General features: G+C 39.7%; 1 protein-coding gene across 1 annotated transcript; it reads right to left on the reverse strand.

Moving 5' to 3' along the window:
- Window positions 1-7,064: 7,064 nt before the first annotated feature.
- Window positions 7,065-16,698, reverse strand: pecam1a (platelet and endothelial cell adhesion molecule 1a). The gene is made up of 15 exons (XM_084926390.1): window positions 16,520-16,698; window positions 16,394-16,417; window positions 15,360-15,653; window positions 14,030-14,326; window positions 13,680-13,943; window positions 13,259-13,540; window positions 12,457-12,756; window positions 12,091-12,369; window positions 9,751-9,883; window positions 9,576-9,643; window positions 9,284-9,337; window positions 8,758-8,847; window positions 8,617-8,673; window positions 7,913-7,935; window positions 7,065-7,400 (listed from the first exon to the last, which is right to left on the reverse strand). The coding sequence occupies exons 1-15, from the start codon at window positions 16,569-16,571 to the stop codon at window positions 7,236-7,238; spliced, it is 2,382 nt and encodes a 793-aa protein (XP_084782516.1). The 5' UTR covers window positions 16,572-16,698; the 3' UTR covers window positions 7,065-7,235.
- Between the last annotated feature and the right edge of the window lie 354 nt (window positions 16,699-17,052).

Genomic DNA, 17,052 nt, shown 5'->3' on the forward strand with positions numbered 1-17,052 from the left:
CTATAAGTTTGCACATTGGAAATACTGAGAACTGACCTTTAAAAATGAAAAACTGCAGACTACACTCCCTGCAACTTTGTCTGCTTCCCAAAAATGAAAATCACTGCTGTGATGCACTGGAGGCAATCCAGTGGCCATTGGAGTAACACAAGTGCAAGGGGGCATGACAGGACTTCCTGGGATTGATTTAATTATAGCAGCAATGCTGACAATGGTCCAGAGGTGGATGAGAAGATGCTATTAGGCGGAAAGATGGGCCAAATCTATATTGGAGTAAGGTTTTAGATGTTTAGAGGCCAATTCCTGGGACTTTTTGATCATGCCTTGTGTACGTTCTCTGGGAGTGCATCACATGCCCGTTTACCCTCTTCTTTTCAGTCAAAAGCAAAGTCAGTCAGTGCCTCTGGGGTGACATACCCATAACTTCTATTCATTGTGATATTTTTGTCTGAAGGTTATTAGGTTGAAATGAAAAAAATAAAGACAAAAAAAAAAAATCAAGCAAACAAAGAAACAAAACCATAAATGAACACTACGGCTTTGAGGTCAGTATTGCTTTCATTAAACAAAGTTCTTTCAAAGCATCTCAAAGTAAACCAACACAGAGGGACTAAATACCAATATTTCTAAGTAAAAGTTTATTTTATTGAGCAGCACACATTAACATGAATGCTGACGAGATCAAAAAGAAGTCATAAACATATTCACACAGAGTCTCGTGAGCAGATTACATGAGCCAAGCAAAACTAAATTGAGCCATTTGCTGTTGAAAATGAGACCAACTGCCATCTGGCCCCGCATACATGGCGTGACCGTTGTGGCTCCCATTCCTCTGGACTCTTAGTTGCTGAAGCCCTCCAGTCATGAGCTCATAGTTTCCATGAGAAATGGTCCATATTCATTACTACAGACTGATTTTTTAATAATAATAATATAATGTTGTTTTTAAACTAATAGCATTGCAGGTTTCACAGCAATAACATATATAATAAAAAGTAGATGTGCACAATATAAAATCTTTTTTAGTTTTATCAGAGGACACACCTAACCCAAAATTCAGTGTGCTATTCCACATACTGCTCTTTTCATTACAGTAACCGAATCAATGAATTGTGTCTTTTTGTATTTAATAGATAAAAACAGCACAGATCAGCTGCAGCTGTGTTATCAGGGCCATTTTATCAGAGCTCTGTTCAGTTAATCTGTGCATTATGCAGTTTAACATACTTTTAACACATTCATTAATACCACAAATATAATTTAGACCTAAACATAACAGGTGCTATCAGTGTGTGTGATTGAGCACTACACTCTGTGTACACTAACAGGGCGATCGTGGCTCAAAGTGTTGGCAGTTCGTCTTGTAACCGGAAGGTTGCCAGTTCGAGCCCCGGCTCGGACAGTCTCGATCGTTGTGTCCTTGGGCAAGACACTTCACCTACCGCCTACTGGTGAGGGGCCGATGGTGCGATATGGCAGCCTCGCTTCTGTCAGTCTGCCCCAGGGCAGCTGTGGCTACAACTGTAGCTTGCCTCCACCAGTGTATGAATGTGAGAGTAAGTGAATAGTGGAATTGTAATGCGCTTTGAGGGCCCCCAAAAGCGCTATATAAATGCAATCCATTATTATTATAACCGTATTAACACCCTGCTAGCACTGTGTTGGACCTCCTTTTGATCAAGGTGCTGGAAACATTCCTCAGAGATTCTGGTCCATATTTACATGATAGCAGGACACGGTGGCTGCTGATTTGTCAGCTGGGCGTCTCTCGTCCCGCCACATCTTACTGGTGCTCAACAATGCAGCAACAATACTCACGTAGGCTGTGGTGATCAAATTATGCCCAAGTGTGCCAAAAAAATATCCCCAACCATTACACCACCAGGCTGGTGGTGTAATGGTATTCGCATACCTTGGAATATGGTGTTCTGATTATTTGAGTTGCTATTGGCTGAACAGCAGTCCGCCGTTCTCACTTCCACTTTGTTGGTGCCATATGATTGGTTGATTAGATCTTTGTGTTTAATGTCCAGCTGAAAAGGTGTACCTAACAAAGTGGCATCAGTTGCACATAGCATAGTACATGCATGCAAAAGCTTATCCCTTGTTCAAATGTTAGCAAAGCTAAGAGAAGTTTCCTACTGACTGTGCATGTGCCCACAAAAACACTTATGTTTCCCTTGTAGCCCAAAATTTAAAGGCTTCTAATGAAGCTGTGAAAACAGTCTCAGGAGAGAATCCACGGACTGTTTAGAAAAGCAGTCAGCATGTTATCTGAATCAAGGATAACGCATCTGATTATGAAGCTGCTACGTCAGTGAGGGCTGCTGTTGCTGACATTGTGTGAAGAATGCTTCCCTGCAAAATGGCACTGCAGCTGTCCAGGGCACAGAGAGAGTCTGAGGGATCAGACCGAGAACAGATGGAAGCGGGAGCAGTTTGTGAGAGGATAGGGTTACCTTAGCTGAAGCCTGCATTCATGGAAAAGGAGGTCAGAGGTTAAAAAATCTCCATACATGTGTGTAATCTTTTTTTTTTTCTTTTTTTTTTTTGTGTCCCGTTTGGATCTTTAGCCATCAGAATTGTTGTCTTAAGGCCAAGAAAGATGCCAAGCGGATTTATTTTACCAAGTGGATCATCATGGCCTTGCCATATTGGTCCATTTGATTGACCTTTATTATAATTATGTATTTATTTTATTTTCGGTTGCTACAAACGGGACAGACGTGTGTGTAATCTTTTGATGCACGATTGCACAATGAGTCTGTGTGTTTAAAAGTGGAAACGGTCAGCTAAGAAGACGTCAGTGAACCTCTGCTTTTTCTGACCAGGTTGCTCAAGGTTATGAAGAATTAATTTCCTGGATTTGGGAGAGCTTAAATTATTAAGGATGGAGGGCATCAAACAGGTGGACTTACTGAATGTAACCTTTACTCGCCATACGAAGGACAATGGAGAATCAGTCTTCCACACATGCCTTTAGCTTGCAGCCTTTGAGCTTTGATTATTTCCAATCAGGAAACTGCAAATACACATTATATAAACACATTATTTTGCCATTCTCTCATCTCATAAAAAGCTCTTCTCCAGAAGTACTAAGTTTGTTTAAATTAGCTGTGGTTTTACTAAAAGTAACCTCGAGGTCATTTAAGAGGAAGCTTAAAAAGGACAGAGGTGTTTAGTTTTTGCAGTTGCATAACCATCCTTGCTTTATAACGCTGTTTAAGAGTGCATTACTGCCACTATGTAAAAATGATCTCTTTCTATATATCTGCATATGTCAGTAAAGGTCTTTAAAATCACAACAAATGCATCACTTCACCCAAAAATGCTCGACTACTGAGCATGCAGAACAAAAAAAAAAGGCAAAGAGTAAATAATTATTTTTGTAAAAGCACAATGAATGAGGCACTTCTTAACAACATCTGATGCTTTAACTGTTATAGCTGTCGCTACTCTTACCCTGTTATTGTGACAATAAATAAAACAGATTCACAATAAAAAATTTATATCAGTGTCTATAGACTTTTTGAAAGAATGCTGATTATTTTTTAACTTGGCACAGATTTTGAACTTTTAAGTGGATTGTCATAAATTGCAGTTTTTCCAACCAATATCGACTCCATCCCCATCGCCATTCATACTACACCAAAGTAGTTAAGTAACAGAAAAACAATTAATTAATGATCAAACTTATGATCAAAGGTAAATAAAACATACATTAGAGAAGTGGACATATACAAAGTCAAACATATGCTCAACCACACATACATATACACTTCCATATATCTACTGAATGTGAACTATAGCTGAAAAACTAAACCTATAAAAGTATATGAAATTTACCCAACGTTTTTGGGAGTGATATTAACTACTGATTGCAAGGGTGATAAGAAATAAGATACTTGTCACCCTTGCAATACTCCTTTTTTTGTTACCTTTTAACTTTATCAGACAGTGACAATAGTGAAAGAGAGGAAAGTGGAGAGACATCAAAAAAAAAGACATGCAGAAGTAGAATTTCAAAGATTGTTTGTGAAGTGCAAATATATAATGCCACATTTAGAATAATTACACCATGGCTGGGGATCCTTTGCAGGAAGAAGGAAGCGGCGGTCTACACGATGACCTCACTGCTTCATCTGAAGACCAGAAACAGCACTGGCTCCATAAGGCCAAGGAAAAGACAGGATATTCCCAGAATGCATTTCACAGGGGGCAATATGCTAATATTAGCACAGCAGCCAATGGCAGTTCAAGAGTTGTGCTCCAGATACATGAGGGGGCTGGATCAGGTTACGTGGCTGAGACACAAACAGCGTACGTGCAGCAGAGAGAAAGTAGACAGAAGACTGTACTGGGCCTGCTAGACTAATCCATCACTCCAGACATATGTATGCATATAGCCAAGCCCCTTTCCTTATCTGCCACATAATGTCCACCCTAAGTCTCGATCATGTGACTGTTTTACTCCCTGGGGGTGGTGCGACATGCCTCCTTCTAATAGGAGTCCAAAAGGTCAGTCAGGTTACCGAATGGGCTCACAGGTCATAGCTTTAGGAGCAGTAGTAAATCCTCAGGCTGCCCCTGATGCAGTTTAGGATCTGAAGGCAGAGCAGGACCATCCTTGGGCAAAGTGTACAGTGACTGAAATGAGCGGCAGGAATTCACTCCAAGCATTTGCACACTGTCTTCTAGCACATGCTCAGGTTAAAGTGGGTAATGGTGACTTTGCTGTTTTGCCTTTTCACATATCGAAAAACAAGTCAAGTTCTCTGTCTGCTGTTGATTAAATTCCAGCAGCTGTGAGGCTCAATACTGTAGTGGTTTACACGTTTGCTTAACTCGGTCATGGTGGATGGCCGCCCTTCCCTGAGTCTGGTTCTACTGGAGGTTTCTTCCTGTTAAAAGGGCGTTTTTCTTTCCCACTGCTACCAAGTGCTTGCTCAAAGACGGTTATTTGATTGTTGTGGTTTCTCTCTATTATTATAGGGTCTGACTTGAGCTCTAAATAAATACAAATGAATTGAAAGGAGGAGGAGACACAAATCCCTTTGGGGGTTGCTTCAGGAAGGGCACAAAAACTGCCAAATCAAACATGCCGAGCTACCCGCTGGGGTGACACCTTGTGAATAAGCTAGCAGCCAAAAGTAGCTCCAGTTTATTTCTAATGATACTGTATAACTTACACTTCTGATATTAATGTAACACAGTATCAGTTCCAGAGTGCGTGATCGCTGCGGCTCAGAATACACTGTTCCCCCATGTCAAGCTCAGCCTCCTGGTTAAGTAACTTGATTAATAAACCACAGGTTCACTGAGGCACTGCTCTATCCTCAGAGCAGAGGTGGGCTTTCATTTTGGCACCTCGGAGCTTGAAGACATTTCTATTTGCCTCAGAGGACCTTGCAGAATCACCCTGGTGTCACATATGCACACATGCATGAAGCAATAAGCAAATTTTGAAGTGATGGAGGAGGAGATTTTAGAGTTTTTTTATTTCTTATTGATCACAGTCGTAGACATACAAGCTTCAGATGGATGGTTATTAAAGATTGTTTGAGTTGGTGGCAAGCTTTTAGCGTTAGCTTAGTTTGTGTAACAGATTCCCGCATCTGCTGTGTGGTGTTCCTAAAAACCTCGCGTCGAACAGCAGAGCCTCATAATCCAGACTGTCGACAGGAGTTGCAGCAAACGAAGCGAACCCAACGTATGTCGCCCGTGAAAATGAGGAGAGGGAACTTTTGTCATCCATGAAAAAAGTCATAGATCTATAGCTGTCTCGGTTTTAAGATCCTAGTAAACATCCTTTTTATAGCAGGCACTTTTACTGGTGAGTTTTTGTTTTGGATTTAATATTGAGTTCATGTTTAATTAATAATTCACAGATGTCTGTTATTGATCATTTCAGGATTAACTATAAACACATTTTATGTGGTGGAGTAACATCGTGGCTTCCACAAAACACAAACCTGTCCCACATTAAACATACTAATTATAAGTTTTATAAGAACACATTAGTTTGTTGGAAGATGTAATTTGACACTATTATATGTATATATATGAGTACAGTATCCTTTTTTTCTATTAAATAACTTCAAAAAATATCTGACTGTGCCTTTAAAGGGGACCTGCCTTGGTGCAGTCTCTCACTTGAAGATGTTTTAGCTCCGTTGACCCTTCCTGTAATCCAGCTTTCTTTTGATTGGCAGCCTGAAGCCTGAGCTGTAGAATAAAGGGATTACTTGAACATACACTGACCTCCTTATTTGAAACTTTGGCCATGTTTAATAAGAGCAACTACCACTGTAACAGGCTTGATAACAGAAAACAAGGAGGAACATAACATACTCAGTTTAATCATGGCATTTATTAATACCATCCCAAATCACAGTAAATTATGATTAAATAAATATAAACTTTTTTAATGTTTCTCCTTTTTCTGTTTTTAATAAATTTGTTTGCGCTTTCAAAAGCTGAAACAAAAATCTGGTGTAGCTCCAAAAGTGATATTGACTCTCATTATTTTCTTCCAGGAGTGAAAAATAAATTAACAGCTTATTCCAAATGCTAGAGTCCAAACACCGCAATGCATACTGCATGCATGCTTTGTTTCTGCTGTGCTCTCAACAAAGCCTTGGGCTTTTGCATAACTTCCCACAGTGTTAATAAGATGACTGACCTAAAAAACATATCAGCTGTATGGAGACCTTGAATAGATTCATGTTATATCATTCCAATTAAATCTTAGATAATGGAAAATAAAACTGATATCTCCTGATGTGGAGGCAACAGTGAAAGCCTCTCTCACATTCAAGCTGATCACAGCCAGATGGCACTGAGTTTCCACACAGCGCTGCTGCCTGAAGTCTGCCCTCTAGTGCTTCAAGCTGAAATCACTGATGTGCAAACAGCAGTGAAGACCGAATGTACTCCAAACCAAGCTACTGAAGAATTTAAGGACCCTGCTCAGCTGATGAGAAACACCTCTTTACAGTTCAAATGATGCACATCTGAATGTGTTTTCTTCTTTCATTAAAAAAAACTGACAAAAATAGAGAGACTTATTTAACAAAACCATGTATTTAGCCAGGACAAAGCAAGTACATGTACAGTGTGGATTGTTTTTCCAAAGCATTATAAAAAACATATGAGCACAAAGACTGAGCCACATGAACAAGCTGGATAAATACGGGAACAAATATTCTTGTTGAGCCTGGTATCTGGTCAGGGTTTCATTCCTCGTCGTTAGCGCAGTTAATGCTAACACTATTGTCATTTGGCTGGTCATCATTGGCGATGTGGTAACCATGATTACTGGGGTCACTGTGGTAACCATGGTCACTGGGGTCGCTTCGGTGATTGGTATCATGATTCAGTTCTGCATATTCCACGGACGCCTGTTGAAACACGAAGGTTGTACGAACGATTATTTTCATTGGCTCACTGAGTTAAATGCTGACTGTACGGTTACTACAGTGCTGTACTGTTTAGTGATTTTACATATTAAGATTATTATTTCTCAGTTGATACAGCGATAACATGAGACACATCAGCACTCATCAGGATTGTTTCTACAAACTCTGGAGAGCTCCTCCAGAAGGATGGAGGAGGTTTGAGAGCTGCTATCATATTACTCCTCCTAATGAGTTAACTCAATGTGATGAGCAAATTTGGAGCCTTTTACTCAGCTACATTAGATGCTTTTTTCCTGCAAATTTTATATTACATGAAATGTAACACTTTAAGTTACCTTTCTACAAACAATAAAAAGTGTCTCCACTGGGTTTCCACTTATTGTACAGTTTCTGTCTGTGAGATGTTTCTCTGAGCAAAGGCACAATACAGTCATGAGTGTGTGTGTGTGTGCAGCTCTTGGTAGTATGTGTATGCATGACGTGTTCACACTTACAGCATCAGCCAGCTCTTGAACACCTGCAAAAACAAAGCCAGAGGACAAGCTCAGGAAACAAAAGGTGTGTGAGGATTAAATGAGGGCTGTTTTAGTTTCCAGCACTCCCATGAACAGCTCTCTATTCCCAGGAAACAGGCAGCTTATCACATCCGACACATTCATACTGATCATTCTCATAAGCTCATGTCTTTTTAGACACGCAGCTTCCTGAGACACATGCACAAAAACCCTTGACTCCAGATCATTTGCTTTCTCCATATAATACATTAAGTTCTTAACTCTGATTATGTAAAGTGCCCTGAGATGACTTAACTTAGGATGTGGTGGTGTATAAATAAAACTGAGCTGAATTGTGCTGTATCACTCATTAAGTAATATTATATTATTAGGAGCCGAACTGAACAATGGACAATAAATTTCAAACAATCAAGCACTTTGCTTACTTAGCCTTAACAGATGCAAGCATTGTATGAGTCTGTTGCAACAACAGGAAGTGCTCTTTGACGAAAGCAGGAAGTGGACACCTAGGGACTGGCCCTTCTGTTTTACTGGTACATTCTTTCAGTAACAATGCAGATGTTTACAGTTGGGGTTGATCCTGTTTCCTGTTGCTAGCGTTTTTTTCTTAATCTAATGACCTGATTTTTCTTGACCGTGTAGTAGAAAAGGGGTCTGTGTGAAGAGCAGGATGTTAGTCATACCTTGCTGGGAGTTGCGTACTTCACCGTGTACTGTGTCTGTGCCCTGTTTCACAGGAACTGAAATGGAACAGATATAATATTTTAGACTGAGCTTTAAAAAGTCAAATTACAACTTATTAAAATTCAGAAACAATCTCTCACCTCTGCTGGGATCTGCCTGTCTCAGCTGATTCTCTTTGTACTGATTTTCTGGCTTTTCTAGAGTGTTTGTACTACAGTTGTCATCAGACTCTGCAACACAGTGAAATGAGCAAACTTAAATTACTTGCATATTGCAATATTTTATTATTTTTATTTAAAAAAAATAGTATGACATGATATTTAATGACAAAGATATGTTCTTTTGCTATTTTCTTTTTCAAAAACAGCATTAAAAGACAAAAGTCAACAATGTCTGAGTAGCTGACGTGGTATAACTTATTTTTTTGTGCCAATGATCTCAGTTTTTCTCTAAAAGAAATCAGAAACACACTGATTAATCATTCTGTCTCACCGGGTGAGATGTTTCCTCATTAAAAAGAGACAAAAAAGCCCAGAAGAGCACACTTACTGGACAAACTTTAGATTTATGTGACGGGAAACAAACCTTTTGAATTAAAATATTGTTGACTTTGAATCTTCATGAGATTTCATGAGTTGCTACCAATAAAAAAAGTACTTTACATACCCGAGCCTGATACATGTTCACTCCAAATACTTTTCCCCATCATGCCTGGAGTTGCTGCACAGGGAGAATAAACATGGCACAGATCTCAGTTATGTAACTGATACATTCTCCTGCTTTAACATCAAAATCAGTCAAGACAACATATGTTTAATATATATTTAGGATAATTTTATGTTAGGATTCTTGGTGTTTTCTCTATATTATTGTATAGTTATTACTTTACAAAATAAAGCGCCTTGAAAAGACTGTGTTTTGGTGCTAAATGAAACTGCATCAACATAAGGAGCTGTACCATTTGCGGCTTCGTTGACCTCTGCCTGGGTGAGGCTCATTCGCTCTACTTTGGTGCTGGCTGCCTTCCTAAAACAAAGTGAACACAAAGTATGTTCAACAGGAGGATGTATGGGAACCATACTCTGGTAACTAACCTTTAACATACTGATAAGAACACGAGAAATGCTACTTACACTGATAGGGTGCCGGTGCGTCTTTTCTTTAATTTGGGGAGACGCTTTTTGTAGAAAAGAAAGAGGATGATGGCCATTACGAAGAGGACGCAAAAGACTGCAATAAGACCTTTCTTCCAGCCAGCCATCTTCACTGCAGAATACATGTGACTAAAGTCATTACTTAGTTACAAAACACAGCAATAAAATGTACTCACAAAACCTCATTTTGGCTTAAAGTTGTTTAAATGTCACACATGAGTGCATGTACAGGTGCATAATCAAGTTATTTATTTATATGATCATATCAGATGTGAAGTTTAGCACCTTATCCTTAAAACATTAGGAAACTGGACAATTGGAGCACAGCAGAAGAACAGTATCTGAAATTCATGTCTTTAAGAAACAGAAAAAAATCTGAAAGAGCTGACATTTCAGTTAACTCATCTACTGCTTACTGAAGCCTCATCAGAAATGATTTAAGTGGAAGGGTGACTCCCTGCTTCCCATTCTCAAGGAAGGGAAACAGTGAAAAACGGTTGAGGAATGCCACAGTGACTGTCTACAGCTATCTGTAAAATACAGTGAAGGATCCATCATGGTGTCGGGGTTGCATTTTAGCCAGTGGTGTTAGGGATCAATAATACTGGGACTAAAGCTGATGAAATTATGAACACAGAAAATATTTTGATCCACCATGTAATGCAGTGTGAACAGCCTCTGACTGGCAACAGCTCTGTTTTTCAGCATGACCATGATCCCGGACGCCCTAAGCTTTGAATGTATTTCAAAAAGATACGATAAGATAACCTTTATTAGTCCCATGCGTGGGAAATTTCCTTTTGCTTCTGCTTTTGCCTTACATTATGTATTTGCATATATGTTTGCACATCTGTAGGAAATAATTGAACCTATTTCCCATTTCCTTGCAAAACATAAAGAAATGAGAGGTGGCTCAAGACTTGCATAGCACTGCAACTCATTTTATCCCCAATGAAAAATTTTTGAAGCATTCATTTATCATTTTTGACTTCTTCATATGTTCAAACTTTGTAGTCATTTATTAGATATATTTATATTTTTATTTACCACATGATAACATGAAGAAGAAATTAAGATGAATTTAAGAGTAGCCTGAGAACTTTGTACAATAAGTTCTTAGGCTACTCTTAGTGTAAATGAATAGAAATTCCAGCAGCTATTTTAGATTTCTTAAGTATTTCATAGCAAACTGTATCCATAAACAGCTAACACAGTATTCAGTGTCAAAACAACGATAGCATGTACAACTGAAATACAATTGGAAACATTAAAAAACTACTGAGGCAACTGTTGTTGTGATTTGGCTCTATATAAATAAAATTGAATTGAATGACGGTGCATTGTTTCCACAATAACAAGAAGGAAAGTAAAGAACGCTGGTGAAAGTTAAGAATGATCTTTTTATGGCCCCAGATAGTGGACTCATCTCCATGCTTGTCCTGTAGGCCTGTAATTCTAATGACATTATACAGGCTTTCTTTAGGCAGTATTATTAAAGGCACAGCATGCATTTTCATTGGTATACAGATGATACCCAACTCTATCTATCCATGAAACCAGATAACACACTCCAATTAGTAAAACTGAAGGAAAATCTTATGCATATAAAGTTCCAGATGACTTCTAATTTCCTGCTTCTGAATTCAGAAAAAAAATGAGTTTATTGTCTTTGCTACACTGCAATAGGCTTAGTCTGCTGGGGGTTTCCCATAACAACATGTTTCTTCTTTACTTACCTCTTTTCACTAGTCATTCCTAATCTTCCCACAGCATGTCTTGTGTCCTGTCTTCCTCACCCCTAAATAGGCAGATGACTGTCCCTCTCTGAGCCTGTTCAGTTTCTTCCTATTAAAAGCGAGTCTTTCCTTCCCACTATTGCTTGCTGACAAGGGATCGTCTGATTGTTGCGCTTTTCTCCGTATTATTGTGGAGGAGTTACCTTACAATACCTTGCAATATAAAGCGTCTTGAGGTGACAATTAAGATTTGGCACTATATAAATAAAATGCATTTAATTTAATTGAAAACATGTTAATAAAAGACTTATTTTAATAGAGAGGAATATATATTAATTAAAAACAACCATACTGTTAACTTCAAAATCTGTCAGTGGTTGTGAAGAACGACAATTTTATTGCTTCGAATTGGTTGCTTGTTGATAATGCAGGAGGAAGCGAGCGCACTCATAATAGCTTGAATATCCTCACTTTTCAACATCACATATCTTTAAAGTCCAGCTGATGTTAACCCCCCCCCCCCCCCCCCACACACACACACACACACACACACATTGCTATTAACTGAAGATAAAACACACACCTCCAATTATGATGGTGGCACTTTGCTTGGGCTCTGCAGCTGGGTTTGTGCACTCACAGAAGTATCCTCCAGCATGATCTCCTTTGACATTGCTGATGCTGTGGGATTCTTTCAGTTTCCTGGAGGTCTTGGAATCAAGGAAACCTTTTCTCTGACTGTACCAGGTAAAGTTAATGGGAAAACTACCTCTCTGAACAGAGCAGACGAGAGTCATGTTGTAACCCTCAGAGATGTCCTCCATCCTGGGCTCAGTGGTCAAGTGTGGTTTTGACACAGGTTCTTCACAGAGAAAAAAAATGTGTTAGACTTGGGTTCAACATGTTTTATATCAGTTTTATTCATTTCATGGTCATCAGTCCAACAAACCTATGATGTCGGATGATTTTAGTAGTTGCTCTCCTGTTCCTGCCTTGGGAGGCTTTAGTTGACTGTTTTTTGCATGGCAAAGAATGTTTTTTATGTCCGATATTTGGGTGATGGATGTGAGGTTGAAGATAGCCTTTTCACCGCGCTTGCTCACAACTTTTATGTCGTTTGGTTTACTAGGTTGATACAGGGTGTACTTGATGGGCAGAGTGCCTCTCTGACTGTAACAACTCAACTGGAAGGGCTTTCCCAGAAACAGCGTACCTCCCACCACAGACAGCACAGGCTCTGAAACAGGAACTGGGAATGGAGAATAAGATAGTATTAAACCAGACTGTGAGTCTACAGCCATGCTGGGAACTCTGATGCTGTACTGTAAGGCTTCCAGGTAAATGCCAATATGCTCATCCTCTTATGCTAGTTCTATGCAGTTTCTCACCTGTTGCATAGATCAGGACATAGTCTGATTCCCGCACATTCTCTCTACAGATGATACTCAGTTTGGTTTAAGAAAAGGTCAGTCAGTGTGATCTGACTGAGTCAAGTGTTTGCATTCCTAGATGTACCTCTGTGCGAAAATGGCTAATGGTGTCATCAGAGGAGTGAATCCATTTTTTTTTCACAGAATTTTCAGAAATGTCTCCAAATTTCTTCTAAATAGATGTTGAATGTAACACTTAAACCTAAACCAACAGAATAAACGGACCAACAGGCTGACACATTACGTGCATGGCTAACAAAGTAAAACATGTACCACATCTTTATTGTGACAATAGCAATACTTCGGTTGGATTAAACTCACCTTTGACCTTGACGAAATGTTTTTGGCTCTCCTTCACAATAGTGCGTGTCAGAGAATCAGACGTGGCATTACAGGTGTAGTTGCCACTTGCAGAAAGTTGTGCCACAGTCACATACGTGGCAGTATTTGCGACTTCAGTGTTATCTTTGAAGATGGAGTACTGCATGGTTTCATTGTTGATCTTACTGGAATCAAGAATGCTAACAGAGCAGGTCAATTTGAAGTGGTCTCCTTCAATTATGTCTGTGGGCTCCACAGTCAGCTGTGGCTTTGAAAACAGCGCTGTTGGGATTAGAGAGCAAAAATTAAGAATTCATACAATCTTTTTGCTGTGCATATATATAATTTTTGATTCGATTTAATTTGATAAGATGAAAAAAATGATGCTATGTTTGAAAAATTCAGAGTAATTGATGCTTACATCTGACTGTGATTCTTTGCGAGGTTTCTTTCTGCACGCTGCCCCACTCTGCTTTGCACACAAGCTCTCCAGAGTCATCCTCTCGTACAGTGAATTTATGACTCAGGGCTGCAGCTCTGACCTGCTTGAGGATCACTTTGTCTTTTGTCAAGAACACTTCAGTGTTGCTCGGAGGATTGACAACTCTGCAGACCACTTCAATTATATCACCCTCAGAGAGATTATTGGAGGGAAGTATATTTATGATGGGGGTGATGTGGAGTGCTACAACACAAAATCCAGAATAGTCACACTCCTCCATAGGCAATCAGAGCTTTTCATTGTGACATAACAATATTCGATCGACTCACCTTTGACTATGAGTTCAACCTTTTTGCTACTGTTAGACTTTTGGTTCCCGGAAACCAAGCGGATTTCATAGTCACAGTAGAGGATACAGTTTCCGATGTGACTCAGTCTCAGTGTAGCCGTTGATGAGTTGCCCCCCTGTGACAGCTGCTTTATGACCTCAGGGGATCCGGTCCTAAAGCTCTGGTAAAACTGGAAAATGAGGGGTCCTTTCTCCTCTGGAGCACTGCAGGTGGCTTTAAACTCCTCGTTCTCATAGGGCGATGAAGTAGTCAAATGCAGGGTGGGGGTCTGCAAGCCTGAAAAGCACATTCAGGTATATTAAGTATATTAGTTTCTCCAAATGTTGGACAAAGTTAGCGAAGAAAGGCTGCGAAGGCTTGAGCATCTGCAGAGGAGGACAAGGGATGTTGAAGATGGAGCTGCCAGGCAGGAAGAAAAGGGGGTATGAGACATGCACTTGGACGTGAGAAGCTCTACTGCCAAAATACAATTGAGGGAAGACATTCATTAGCCAGTGTGTGATTGTAGCTCACAAATTTGATGACAAACTGAAAAAAGTCTGGGGCCGCAAAATATATATTTTTTATATTTCTTATTATTTATAGTCATAAAAAAATAAGCAAAGCAAAAACAACCACATTACTACAGATGTGAACCTACTATTCATATTTCTTTCATATTATAGTTCAAATAATATATATAATAATATAGTGCATATGTAGTTAGATCCAGAAATATTGGAAAATTTACTCAATGTTATACAAAATATTGGATATGTGTGACATCAAACAATCAAGATTCAGATGTTGAACTCATTTCATATAAAATGTGTAGAAAGTGCCACAGTTTCCCTAAACAGCTGCCAGTTTTTAAGGGCTCAAATGTAATTGGACACTGGACAGGCAGCTCCTGCCTGAAATGGGCTTCCTTCTTAGGAGTTGGCCTTTACTGCAGCTACCTCCTCTTGTTGTAGTTTCCTTCCTTCTTTTCAATTTTGTCTTCAGTAAACTTTAAAAGCTTGATTATTGCTGAGATAAGCTGATTGACTCCGCCGCTGCAGGATATTTGTTTTTAACACAGAAAAAAATTCTGAGATCATCCACGATTGCGCACTTTTTTTTTTGTTCGCGCTGAAAAACTGATAATTTAGGCGTTCCTTCTGCTCTGATTCTCCTTGATGAATACATTTTGTGCAAAGAAAAGATGATAAGCTTTGTTTGTGCTTAGCGCTCCTTTGATTGCATTTTGTGGTTTTATAAAAACAGTTTCCAAATGTAAATGTCACACTTAGAATAATCTGCAGACCTTTACTTGTAAATGTAACTGTACCTTTCACGTCCAGTTTCTGGCTGTTGCTGGCTTTGGCCTTGTTCTTGACTGAGACTCGACATTCATAATTTCCAGAGTCGGCAGCTCTGGCTGGGTTGATCTTATACTCGACCGTGTCTTCTGTGGCGTTGTTGGTGTAGATAGGAACATCGTCCCGTGTGAGCTGGAAACTGTGTATCAGGTTAGGGATGTTGCTGTGACTGACGCTGACCTGGCAGCGTAGCCTCACTGCTGTCCCGGTCTGAACTGCGTTCCTGGGTTCGATTGTGAGGCGAACAGTATCTATGGTGTATGCTGTAGTCCACAAATATCACACACAGACATAGAAACAGAAGATGAATGGGAAAGAAATAATCAACAAACATAAAAAAAGACCTAAACAGTAGCACAAGCGCCAGGTTAAGACTATGGAAAGGTGCTTCCTGCTCATCAGTCGGGTGTACAGAGGAACTGATGGAGGAAGGAAGGCACCTCAGTAAACAGTGCCGACCCTCTACATCCCCTTGGAAAACCATGTGGATTCATTCAAACTTCTGCTTTCCCTCCACGACAAAAAGCACAGTGGAAGTGGAAACAATCACTCCACATCCTTACGGTAGCCAATTGCTGTTAATCTGGATTCTGGGATGTGAAGTGCTGTAAATAACAAACCCTGAGCCTAGCTTTGAATGATGATGACACCAGCGCTTTCAAAGTTTAAATCAACAAGATGCCACTTTAATAAGGAGTCACCAGAATCGAATTACATTTTTTAAACACGGGTGTTATTTCTTAATTTCAGAGGAAAGGTGGTCTTCTAAGATCGTGGCAACTTTATAGACACCTAGTTGTATTGCCTTCTGAAAGCTTTCAAATGTCATATTATTCAAATTGAAGGTGATTAAAACATGGCCCAGCATCGCCTGTGACAAATCAATTTCTTTTTGTGTGAAAACAGCTTTTTTGTTAAATATAGAAAGGACTGTAACTGTTACTACACCGGGGAGTGTGCACTAGTTATTATAAGATCAGGCGTGTAATGCAGTTATACTTACACCCCTGTCCTCCAGCACAATGCCCTGTAAGTCACACAGAGTGGAAGAAAAAAAAATATCAGGTGAAAATCAGGAGATTTTGTTTATAATATAGTAACATCCTTCATCCTCAGTCTGGGTTCTTACAGATGTGTAGCAGGCTAGTCAGAAACAGCAAGCCGGGGGGTCTGCAGCCCATCCTGGGTGAAGGTGGTTTACCGCTGAAAGACTACAATTCATCTGCAAGGACGGAGGCCAGAAAGGGCAGTCACAGCCAGACCAGGGAGGACTTTTTACTTAGGGAGAGGTGGAGTGAACAGAAGGCAGTGGTGCTGAAGGGCTGTTCCATGTCTTATCGGGCACGCTTGACTGAACAGGAAGTGGCTGCTACTTCCTCAGGATCTGTACCATTTACTTTGCCCTTTCTTTTGTTATGATGACGAGAAAAATTCAACAGGAAGAAGCAATTTTTTAGTCTTCTCACATCCTTCAAAGGTCTGGGGTGTAGAAAACACAGACATGATGTCTTCTTTTTAGCATAATTTAATTAATGACAACCATGTCAAAGAACAGTAAAGACAGTGTGCGCTGTTGTTCTTCAGATAGAATTAACCTCTGAATCCCCTGAGTTTTGTCCTCAAGTATTCTTATGTGCACATTAATGTGTTTAAAATGTGCTG

This window comes from Perissodus microlepis, chromosome 4, assembly GCF_051167445.1.
Source record: "Perissodus microlepis isolate ML-2025 ecotype Zambia chromosome 4, ASM5116744v1, whole genome shotgun sequence".
Classification (NCBI taxonomy): domain Eukaryota; kingdom Metazoa; phylum Chordata; class Actinopteri; order Cichliformes; family Cichlidae; genus Perissodus; species Perissodus microlepis.